We start from the raw sequence: 10536 nt of genomic DNA, 5'->3' as shown, positions 1-10536 counted from the left end.
AATTCCAACATGGCAAGGGGGGGATCCTCTCCCCCCTCTTCCACCACAACACCAAACAATTTCCAGACACCAGCAGGGTATCAGAAAAGTCAACTTAATTCTTAACACTATCTACCCAGATGTGACATGAGATTCCACAGGCTAAAGTTTCAGTCTTACAAGACTGTTTCCCACACCCACTTCAGATACCAGTCACAAGCCCTAGGTTGTTACCTGTGCTTCTAACTAACCAGCTACAGATTGGAGGTTCCAACCACCTCCTCCTTGGGTTTGATTAATTTGCTAGAGCAGCTCACAGAACTCAGGGAAACTCTTACTCACGTTTACCACTTTACTGAAGGTTATGATAAAGAATCTGAACCAACGGCCGGACGAAGGGATACAGAGGGCAAGGTCCCAAACAAAGGAGCTTCTGTCCTCATGGAGCTTGGTGCCATTTGGCTGCACATGGAAGCAGTCTGGTTCCTGAAGTGTGGACACTCTCTGGAAAAAAAAAAAAAAAAAAAGACCAAAAGCTGCCCTCTTGGATTTATATGGAGGCTTCATTACACAGTCATGATTGACTAAGTCTTTAGCCATTGGCTGATTTTAACCTTCAGCCCCTCCCCTCTCCTGAGGTTGGGGCTGATGGGTGATGGTGGGATGGACTGAAAGTTCAAACCCTCCAATCACATAGTTGATGGTGGAAACCAGCTCCCATCCTTAGGTGCTTTCCAAAAGCCACCTCATTAACAGAACAAAAGACACCCTTACTATTTTCCTCATTGTCTCAAGGAAATCACAAAGGTTTTGTGAACTGAAAGCTAGACACTGCAGAAGACCAAATATACATGAGAAATATATACATATTTGACCACAGAGGCATCTTCTGAAGTCACAACCTACTCTCAGAAAAAAAACATTTTCCAAGAAAGGGTTCTACAGCTCTCTTCCTAGGTATCAACTTTATTCTTAATATTCCACAGTCTCTTAAAACACACAGGAGTTTGCTGTAACTATTCTAATTATAAATCTCCAATCTTATATGATGTTTCAGCAACACATCTAATACCACTACTCTAAGTTGCTCTAGATTCCCAGAGGAAGAAAGATATATGTGTATCTGTGACATGTTCATATGTCAGAGGCAAAACCTAGAGAAAAATAATCATTTTTCTTTTCTAAACAGAGCACTAACTTTGATATAATGTGCCAACCCAAGAGTTCAGGAATTAAGTGGAAAACCTTATGAGGTTATAGGATAGCAGAAGCCAGAGAAACACGAAGACAAGGAGGCAGATTTCTTTTTTCATTTTACAGATCAGGAAACCGAGAGCCAGACTAAGAATGTGAGTCATTTGCCCATTTGCTGCTCGTTGAGAAAGTTGGGGTTGGAGCTCATCCCCTGATGTGGCCCAGCATCCCTCCTCCAGTAAGCTTGGGGATTATGATATTGAAATAACAAGTCACTGAAAACCCAAATACAAATACTTTACCTAGTGGCCTTCTTAAACATTTAGAGAATCTATTAGTCAACTTACATATTAGCAATTTAATGTTGAAATTATTAGGAAAGTTTTAAAGAAAGAGAAAGTCGTGTGTACTTTACACATAACCAGACTTGCTGCTCCCAAAAGGCCCAATTACTATCATGATCAAGTACAAACTCCTTAATCTAGCACTCAAAATTTAATATCAAATTATCAAACTAGTCTTTCAAAAAGAATCTTCACTACTCTTAAATAGGAGTCTTCAAGGGTGATCTTTCAGTAACTCTGGTCTCCACCGAGAATGACCTCCTCCAGGATCTCCCCCAGTCCTGCCCCCTTTTGCCCCTCCTGCCCCTTTCCTTGGCTTTGGAGTTTGTCCCCACCTCACCTTCACCCCACCCCAACTAGGCCATAGGCCACACCTGAGTGGAGGAAAAGACCCCTGACCATGTAGCCTGTGCTGTCCACGGACACCCCAGCCCTCCTTGGCTGGGCTATGGCTAATGTGGCAGTTTAGAGGGATTTGGGCAATTTGTGAGGCCCTCAGAGCTCTTTTATTCTTTGTAATAGAATCGCTCTGAGCAGATTGCCACTGTGGAAGGCAAAAGTCTAACCCAACAAAACCTTTAAACCTTGTGTGCAGATGTCATGAGAAACTTCCAAAGCCACTTATTTTAAAAATGCTACAATAGCGAAGGAGAGATCCACCCCGTTTCAAGGCCCAATTCAAGCTCCACCTTCCCTATGAAGTTTTATGAGACAGACAGGTCCATTTCCCCTCTCTCCTCTGGATCCCCTAGCAGATAATCTGAACACTAATATGGCACTTAATACATGTGTATGCCACCTTTAAATGGTTTTATATGACTGCATCTTCATCTCCCAGACAAAGCCACAAGTTTTCTTAAGGATCTGTTGGAGTTAGACAAGGTTGCAATTGGGTATAAATCCAATGGCACCTGGTATATGATGGCTGCTCAATCAACATTTCCTAATTGATGACTGAGCCACTATCAGACGCCAATTGAAAAGCTGAATGAGTGCAACATCTGTTAATTCCTGTGACGGTTAGCAGAACCTAACATTGGTCTAAAGACCCTAGAGTGAGCACCCTCTGCGTTTTAAGCGCCACAAATCGGATTCTTGTGCACACTCAAGTCGGTCAAAACCATGGAAGGAATTCTGGACGGTGAAAGCATCAGGATTTCCAAAAGCTGCTATGTTTTCTTAAAGGTATTTAACTTAAGGGCCCTCAGAGAACAAACACCCGCAGAGCTTCTGTGAAAGGAAGGTAATCACATCAATAGCTCTCTATATTTTACTTGCATTGTCAAGTGGCTTTTGAAACAACCTGGAGAGGTAGAATGGGAAGTAATATGCATCAGCGTATTACGTATTTCTTCTTAGACATCTGGACTCCTTTACAAAGAGGTCTCTTCATTTATAATTCCCGAGAACTTGAGTCTCCGGAGCTCCTAGTTCCACAGATGTTGAAAGTTTCCTGGTTGGCGTTCTATAATCTATCCAAACTCTTCCGTTCTTATTATAATTACCATTTGGATGTAGGTACAGCCCGCAGAACCTAGCCCTCCCACGCTCTGGGGCACACCATATTGCTTTTCAGATCAGTTAAATCAAACCCAGAGGACTGCAAGGGTACTAACCCATCACCTTCATATGCCACATATAAAAACAGCCCTGAAGTGCCTACCGACGCGCCCTCACATTGCAGTTACTAAGCCAAAATCCTAGGGCTGCGCGGCACCACAAAACTCAAACCGCACTCAGCAGGCTCGGAGGTTTCGGTTCAACCCGGAAGAGGGGGGAAGTGGAAGGAACAGGCGGCGTGCGGTAGGGAGGCGGGACAAAGGTCTCCCGGCAACGGCCCCGGCGATTGGCCATCCTTCTGCAGCCTAGGCCAATGGCCAGACGCCTTGCAAACGCTTGTCGCTCCGAGTGCGGCTGCGCGGGAGATTCAAATCGTCGGCGGTTCCTCGCTGGGGGAGCGGCTGTGCTGCTGCTGGTCCGCGTCCTCTAGACATGGATAGCCCGGAAAATGTTTTTCAGTAAGTGTCGGTCTGGTGGCATGGGAGCGAGGTTGGGGCGCAGTCCCCGGCTGCGGGCCAAGGAGGGGGCTGCGGAACCTAGGATTCGGTGTCTGCAGGTCCTCGGCCCGGAGACCGCAGTCCTGCCTCCTTTTGCCCCTCCCGCCCCTTTCCTGGGCTGTAGTTTGTCACCTCCCCGCCCTCACTCCCACCCAGCTAGGCTGTGGGCCACTCGTGGTCGTGGAAAGGACCCCGGGGGGTGTAGCTGGAGGTGCCCGCTGAGATCCCGGTCCCTGTCCTCCGAACTGCGGCCACGGCGGCACTTTAGGGGGGATTTGGCCAGTTCGGGAGACCCTCGGAGTTCTCGGTGACTGTTCTCGGAGTTCTCGGGGACCGCTCTGGGCAGATGGCCGCGGTGGGAGAAAAAAGTCTGACCCAACGAAAACCCTAAAGCTTGCGTGTAGGTTTCATGAGCTTTCAAAGCCACCTAATTTAAAACATTCTACAGCAGGGGAAGAACTTAAAATAACTCTTACCCATAATCCCACAATCAGTTTGAAAAAAGTCTTTGAATAACGTGAACTTAAAAAAAAAAAAAAAGCTGTGCTTGTTGTCATTTATGTCAAACGGCTAACCCTTTTTTTTAATCCCCCCACCTTTGCTTTATGACTTTAGGTGATTTATCTACATTGTTTCAAAAGCATTTTAAAACAGTCAAGTCCTATGTGACAGGAAGTAAAACTGGTTAGTTTTATCAGCCCTAGGATAATTTACTCTTGGGGATCAGAAGGCCCAGACCATTAAGTAAAACCAGGACAGAAATCTACTTTAAGACGTTTTCTTCAGCCTTCAACCTAGCCAGCAAGCTCTTTCACTTCTAGAAGCTTGTTTTCCCCATTTTAAAAGGGAAATCGGGTATTTCTGACCTTATTTTGGCTTTGCAAAGACCAATTTGCTCCAGCAAACTGGATGTTTTTAGTATTAATTTACAGTGTATTTTAGGTCATTTTACTAGGGAAATGTGGTTGGTATTGGAATGTGAAATGTTTGTTTGGAGCAGGCTATTATTAACATATATTTTGGGAGAAATGTGCTCACCTAGGAGGCGTGAGAAGGAGATTAAAACTTAGAAGTAATTTTTAATTTTTAAAAATAAGCAATACATTTATTTTTTAAAAAATATTTAGCAGGGCACCTGGGTGGGCCAGTTGGTTAAGCCCGATTCTTGGTGTATCTTAATGATGAAAAGGAGGTATGTGAAACTGAAGGGAGGAACATTCTAGGCAAAGGGAACAACAAGTGCAAAGAAGAGAAGCCTGTCTCCCTCAGGGAACAAAAATACTTTTATAGGGGCGCCTGGGTGGCTCAGTCGGTTAAGCATCCGGCTCTTGACCAAGGCTCAAGTCTTCATATCAAGGTTTCATGGGTTTGAGCCCCGCGTCGGGCTCGGCACTGACAGTGCAGAGCCTGCTTGGGATTCTCTGTCTTCCTCTCTCTCTGCCCCTTCCCCACTTGAGCTGTCTCTTTCTCAAAATAAACAAATAAACAAAACAAGACAAAAAAAGATTTAGAAAAGTATTCATTGAGATGTGTTATACCCGTCTACTCTCCCACCCCCATATGTAACCATTTTCCTATTTTTCAAATGTTTCTTGGTGCAGATACATTTAAATTATAATATTACATTAGTATATCTGTATATGCATATGTGTATGTGGGTGGGTGTGTATGTATATGCATGCACATTTCCAGTCTTGATTTCACATAAAATGTAGCAGACCATGTATACACTCCTTTTTTTTTTTTTTAACAATATCCTTGGAGATCTCTATCAGTATATAGAGAGCTCTTTCTCAGCCTGTTTTACAAGTGCATATTTAATCTACCATAATTGACCTAAAAAGTCCCTCATTGATGGAGACTTGATTTGTTGACAGTCTTTTACTAAATAGTGCTGCAGTGAAAAATCTTGTACGTGTGGCATTTTGCACATACACAGATGTATCTGTCTCCTAGATTCCCAGTTAGTGGATTTGCCAGATCAAAAGTAAATCCGTCTGTAATTTTGGCAGATATTACCAGTTCCCTTGGCAGGGATGAAGAGCACTCCCACCTGCAAGCAAGCCCCCTTGCTTCATCTATTCACTGTTGCACATTTTTTTAGTTTTGCCAATCTGGTAGGTGAGAAATTTGGATCCGAGTGAGGTGAATTTCTTTTATGAGGGAGGTTGAGTATTTTCCTGTGGGATGTGTTTTATTTATTTATTTTTATTGTTCCCCCCTCCCCCCTGGTTTCTAGAAGCTTTGTTTTGTTACCCCAGTTTATCATTTTTCTTTTGATTCTGTTTGATGTTTTATTTGACATGTAGGTAGGAGTTTTTTTATTTATATATAGTTTGCTTTATCTAGCTTTTCTTTTGTGGCTTCTAGATGTTGAGTCCTAAGAAACATTGATTGCATTGGTATACTGAGATGATAGCTAGAAGAGAGTATTGCTTACAAATCCTTTTTCAAAAAATCATGTAATTTCTCCAGTAGAAAACCAGGGATCTTTCTTAGCTTGACTCTCTCTCACACCCAGCAAGTCTCATTGTTTCTGTCTCCAAAACACCCCAAATCCCACACTGTACTGTTCCCACCCTGGTCCAGCTCACCACCCACTGGGACTGTAGTAGCTCCCTAACTGGTTTCCCACTTCTGTTCCCATTCCACCCCTCCTTGGCCTGCAGGGGCAGAATGGACATTTTAAAATGTAAATTACATTTTGTCACCCCCACCCTTCCAGCTCAGCACTCTTAAATAGCTGCTTGGCTGGCTCTCTGGCTGTCTGATCTAGTGTCATTCTCTCAGGGAGAATAGCCTTCCCTGACCAGTCTAAATATTCTAACTCTTACCACACTCTTCCCTCTTGTCCTGTTTTGTTTTATTTTGTTCCTAAGTGCTTAATGTCACCTGGCTTTATTTTAGGTGTTTATTTGTTTACCCCCTAGCACCGAAGTGCCCTTAGAGAAGAGAACATTGCTTTGCCTAGCTGGTTTTTTTGTTTTGTTTTGTTTTTTTTGTTTTTTTTTAAAGCTTGTGGTTGGGATGCAGAAGTAGCAGCAAGCTGAATTCTCTGGGAGCTGTAGTCGCTGATTTATGAACATTGCCATTATGTGTTCTTCATGATGGTAGTGACATTAGGCAGCCGTGCCAGGAGAAGGAGACTTTTAGGGCCTAAGGATAGAGTCTGGGACCCTCTCCCAGGCATCTCTTTCACAAGGGCTACCTTCAGGGGCTTGGGTTTTGCTTTCTTCTGGAAAAACACTGGATCTGAGTTTTGTGACAACTTCCAAGTGAATAATCTTTTAATTTTTAATATAGCATTTGAACTGATATTTCAGATATCAATTTTAAGGTTTGTAAATGATACATGTAAAATAAAATACATCTTTTGCTTTTAGGAATTATCCCTAATAGCTCATGTGCCTATTTTTCTCTGTTCTAGAATGTTTGAAGCCCATATGCAGAGCTACAAGGGTGATGACCCACTTGGTGAATGGGAAAGGTTAGCATTTAGTTTATTTTTTTCCTTTAAACAAACTATATGCTGGGGCGACTGACTATTGATTTTGGCTCAGGTCATGATCCCAGGGTCGTGGGATTGATTGAGCCCCTTATTCGCCTCTGCGCTGAGTGCAGAGCTTGCTTAAAGATTCCCTCTTTCTCTGGGGCACCTGAGTGGCTCAGTTGGTTAAGTATCTGGCTCTTGATTTCGGCTCAAGTCATGATCTCATAGTAGTGAGACTGAACCCCTCATGGGGCTGCTTGTTGGGTGTGGTGCCTGCTTGAGATTCTCTCTCTCCCTCTCCCTCTCCCTCTCCCTTTCCCTCTCCCTCTCCCTCTCCCTCTCCCCCTCCCCCTCTCTCCCTCTCTCCCTCTCCCCCTCTCTCCCTCTCCCCCTCTCCCCCTCTCTCCCTCTCTCCCTCTCTCCCTCTCTCCCTCTCTCCCTCTCTCCCCCTCTCTCCCTCTCTCCCCCTCTCTCCCTCTCTCCCTCTCTCCCTCTCCCCCCCTCTCCCTCTCCCTCTCTCTCTCTCCCCCTCTCCCTCTCTCCCCCTCTTTCTTTCCCTTCTGCCCTGCACACACACATGCACTCTCTAAAAAAAAAAAAATGTCCCTCTTCCCAGCTCATGTTCTCTCCTTCTCTCAAATAAACGAACTATATGCTGACCTAAAAATTAATATTATCCATATTTTTCTAGTTACATACGGTGGGTAGAAGAGAATTTTCCTGAGAATAAGGAATACTTGACAACTTTATTAGAACATTTAATGAAAGAATTTTTAGATAAGAAGAAATACCACAATGACCCAAGATTCATCAGTTATTGTTTAAAATTTGTAAGTATACTTTCAGATGTATAATCAAATCTGTGATCATACTGTGTTTTTGCTTTTTCCCCCAGATTTTAAGATCATTTTAGACTGTCTTATTTTAATTCCTGTGTTTCCAATCATAAATTTTTAAAAGTTGTATGGCCAGAGACTTGTATTTTAGAACCTTTTGGCTTTTGTATTGTGGAGTCAGTCATTTAATTTTAAAACCTTCCTCTGTCTATCAAGTTGGTAGATAGAAACCACTAAATTAAAAGGTGTGTTGGATGAGAGGTGTGTTTGGGGATAGAAGGATAAGCAGACACTGCTAGGTATTCACAGGGTTCCTGGGAATAAATTAAATTCATTGTGAATAATTAAGAAAATATTAACTCTCAGTAACTAAATTTAGTACTGCCCCAGGAACAGGCTGCCTCAGTTTAGGCTTTAAAAGTTTGTGTCTTTACAGTCCTGAAATAAAGACTTTGGGGGCACAAGTTCTAGTAATCATAAACGGATAGAGTTAAGATGGATTTGTTCACTAAATTACAAGGTACTAGGATTAGAGGCGCCCTGTGGCACTTGGGCAAGCTCAGATTAAGACAACTGTAATACATCATGAGCCATGGAACCCAGTATCCTGGGAAATTGTGTGGGTAAGGAAAAGAAGGAGCTTAATTTTTAGGTTTGCTATCAGAGAGCCACACAAGCCTGCCCCTACAGCATATCCTGAACCCTCCACGAAGAGCAAACACTGGGGGTGACTGGGTGGCTCAGTGGGTTAAGCGTCCAACTTCAGCTCAGGTCATGATCTCACAGTTCTGGAGTTCGAGCCCCGTGTCGGGCTCTGTACTGACAGCCTGGAGCCTGCTTCGGATTCTGTGTCTCCCTCGCTCTCTGCCCCTCCCCTACTCACACTTTGTCGCTCTCTCTCTCTCTTAAAAATTAGTAAAATGAGTGAACATCGAAGGGAGCCGGGCTCCGGGCCCTACCTAGACCGGCAGTTCCTTCGTTCTTGTATCTGTTTGCTTTGGGTTTCTGTAGGCTGAGTACAACAGTGATCTTCATCAGTTTTTTGAGTTTCTGTACAACCATGGGATCGGAACCACGTCATCCCCTCTGTACGTAGCCTGGGCTGGGCATCTGGAAGGCCAGGGAGAGCTGCAGCATGCCAGTGCCATTTTTCGGAGAGGACTTCAACACCAGGCCGAACCAAGAGAGCAGCTGCAACAACACTACAGGTAGTTTGAAAATAAAACCGCAGAGTGTCCCCTGCTTTGAAGTGTAATGTTTGCTCTTAAAAATTTTTATTGCTTTGTTTGTACAGGGAAATCTTTCTCATTGTGAAAATGTGGATAATACACAATAGTATAAAGGAAAGGAAATTGCCCAGAAATATTACTGGCAACACTTTGGTGCGTTGCCTCCCAGTACCTTTTCCTACCCCTGTGTGCGTGTCCTTGTATTTGTATATTTTAACAATAAATCATATTGTTATGTCTGTTACATATACTGGCCTTGATACTGCTCTTAAGAAATTATGGACTTTTATAGCACAACTTATAAAGCAGTTCTGAAATCTGTCCCAGAGTTATGTCATAATTTAACTGTTCTCCAAATGAACATTTAAGGTGTTTTCAACATTTTGATTTTTGTCAAGAACAACATAATGAGTATCTTAATGAATAACTATTTTTCACAACTTTTTTTTTCTATGATTAAATATACCTCATTTAGAAATGCTGACAATACAGAAAACTAAAGAAGCAAAAGAAACCTGGCGTTTTAGTTGACATGTTGTTCTCTGCTCGTTATAGGATTTACAGGCATGCTTTACATATATCTGCAGCTTCGTGTCAAGGTCTTTGTCCTTTACCATAGAGTTAGCTCCCAATAGATTGCCTATTTTCATCTCTTTCCTTCTGATAGAGTCTCAGAATTGAAATTATATAGTCAAAGGGTGAATGAAGAGTTTTTAAGGTTTGTGGTACATATAAGCACAGTCCCTGCTCAAAAGGTTATACCAGCTGGCCCCTCTCCAAAAGCATCTGAGATCACTTATCTCATTGTACCCCTTGCCAGACTTAATACACTCATTGTTTTCAACTTTGTTGTAGCACTCATGTTCTTTTTAAACTTTATAAGGAGAATTTTCAAGCATGCATTTAAAAAAAAATAATGAACCTCCCCTTTGTCTGTCATGTACTTTTAGTAATTATTAACGTTTGATCATGTTTTTTCTATGCTGAAGAATTTAAAGCAAATCCAAGACAGCAAAATATTTTATTCCAGGGGCGCCTGGGTGGCTCAGTCGGTTAAGCGTCCGACTTCAGCTCAGGTCACTATCTCGCGTCCGTGAGTTCAAGCCCCGCGTCAGGCTCTGGGCTGATGGCTCAGAGCCTGGAGCCTGCTTCCGATTCTGTGTCTCCCTCTCTCTCTGACCCTCCCCCGTTCATGCTCTGTCTCTCTCTGTCTCAAAAATAAATAAACATTAAAAAAAAAAATTAAAAAAAATATTTTATTCCAAAATAAACATAAACATAAACATCTCTAGAAAGTGATTTTTTGTGCAGAAGCTTAGGCCATTTTCACACCTAACAAATTTTAACTGTAATTCCTTAATATCTGTAATTTTCAGTTATTCCTCATAATGTAAAACATTGTGAGTT

At 42.7% G+C, this 10536-nt stretch overlaps 1 protein-coding gene and 1 long non-coding RNA gene across 3 annotated transcripts in view; one reads left to right on the top strand and one right to left on the bottom strand.

Annotated features, from left to right (window-relative positions):
* Nucleotides 1-317: 317 nt before the first annotated feature.
* Nucleotides 318-3280, bottom strand: LOC132692327 (uncharacterized). Its single transcript, XR_014137406.1, has 2 exons — nt 2792-3280; nt 318-479 (listed from the first exon to the last, which is right to left on the bottom strand). It is a non-coding gene; the product is annotated as an uncharacterized LOC132692327 (long non-coding RNA).
* Nucleotides 3281-3418: 138 nt separating this feature from the next.
* Nucleotides 3419-10536, top strand: part of BUB1 (BUB1 mitotic checkpoint serine/threonine kinase) — a 46717-nt gene continuing 39599 nt past the window's right edge. For both annotated transcript variants that reach the window (XM_081795225.1, XM_060654483.3), the window contains exons 1-4: nt 3419-3535; nt 7002-7061; nt 7756-7894; nt 8912-9108. In XM_081795225.1, the coding sequence (XP_081651351.1) occupies nt 3510-3535; nt 7002-7061; nt 7756-7894; nt 8912-9108 (422 nt within the window). In that variant the 5' untranslated portion in view covers nt 3419-3509. The remainder of the gene's footprint in view (nt 3536-7001; nt 7062-7755; nt 7895-8911; nt 9109-10536) is intronic.

The sequence above is a fragment of the Panthera onca genome, chromosome A3, assembly GCF_046562875.1.
Source record: "Panthera onca isolate mPanOnc1 chromosome A3, mPanOnc1 haplotype 2, whole genome shotgun sequence".
Classification (NCBI taxonomy): Eukaryota; Metazoa; Chordata; class Mammalia; order Carnivora; family Felidae; genus Panthera; species Panthera onca.
The sequence above is the reverse complement of the archived record's forward strand: the minus strand, read 5'-3'. Positions and strand labels throughout refer to the sequence as shown.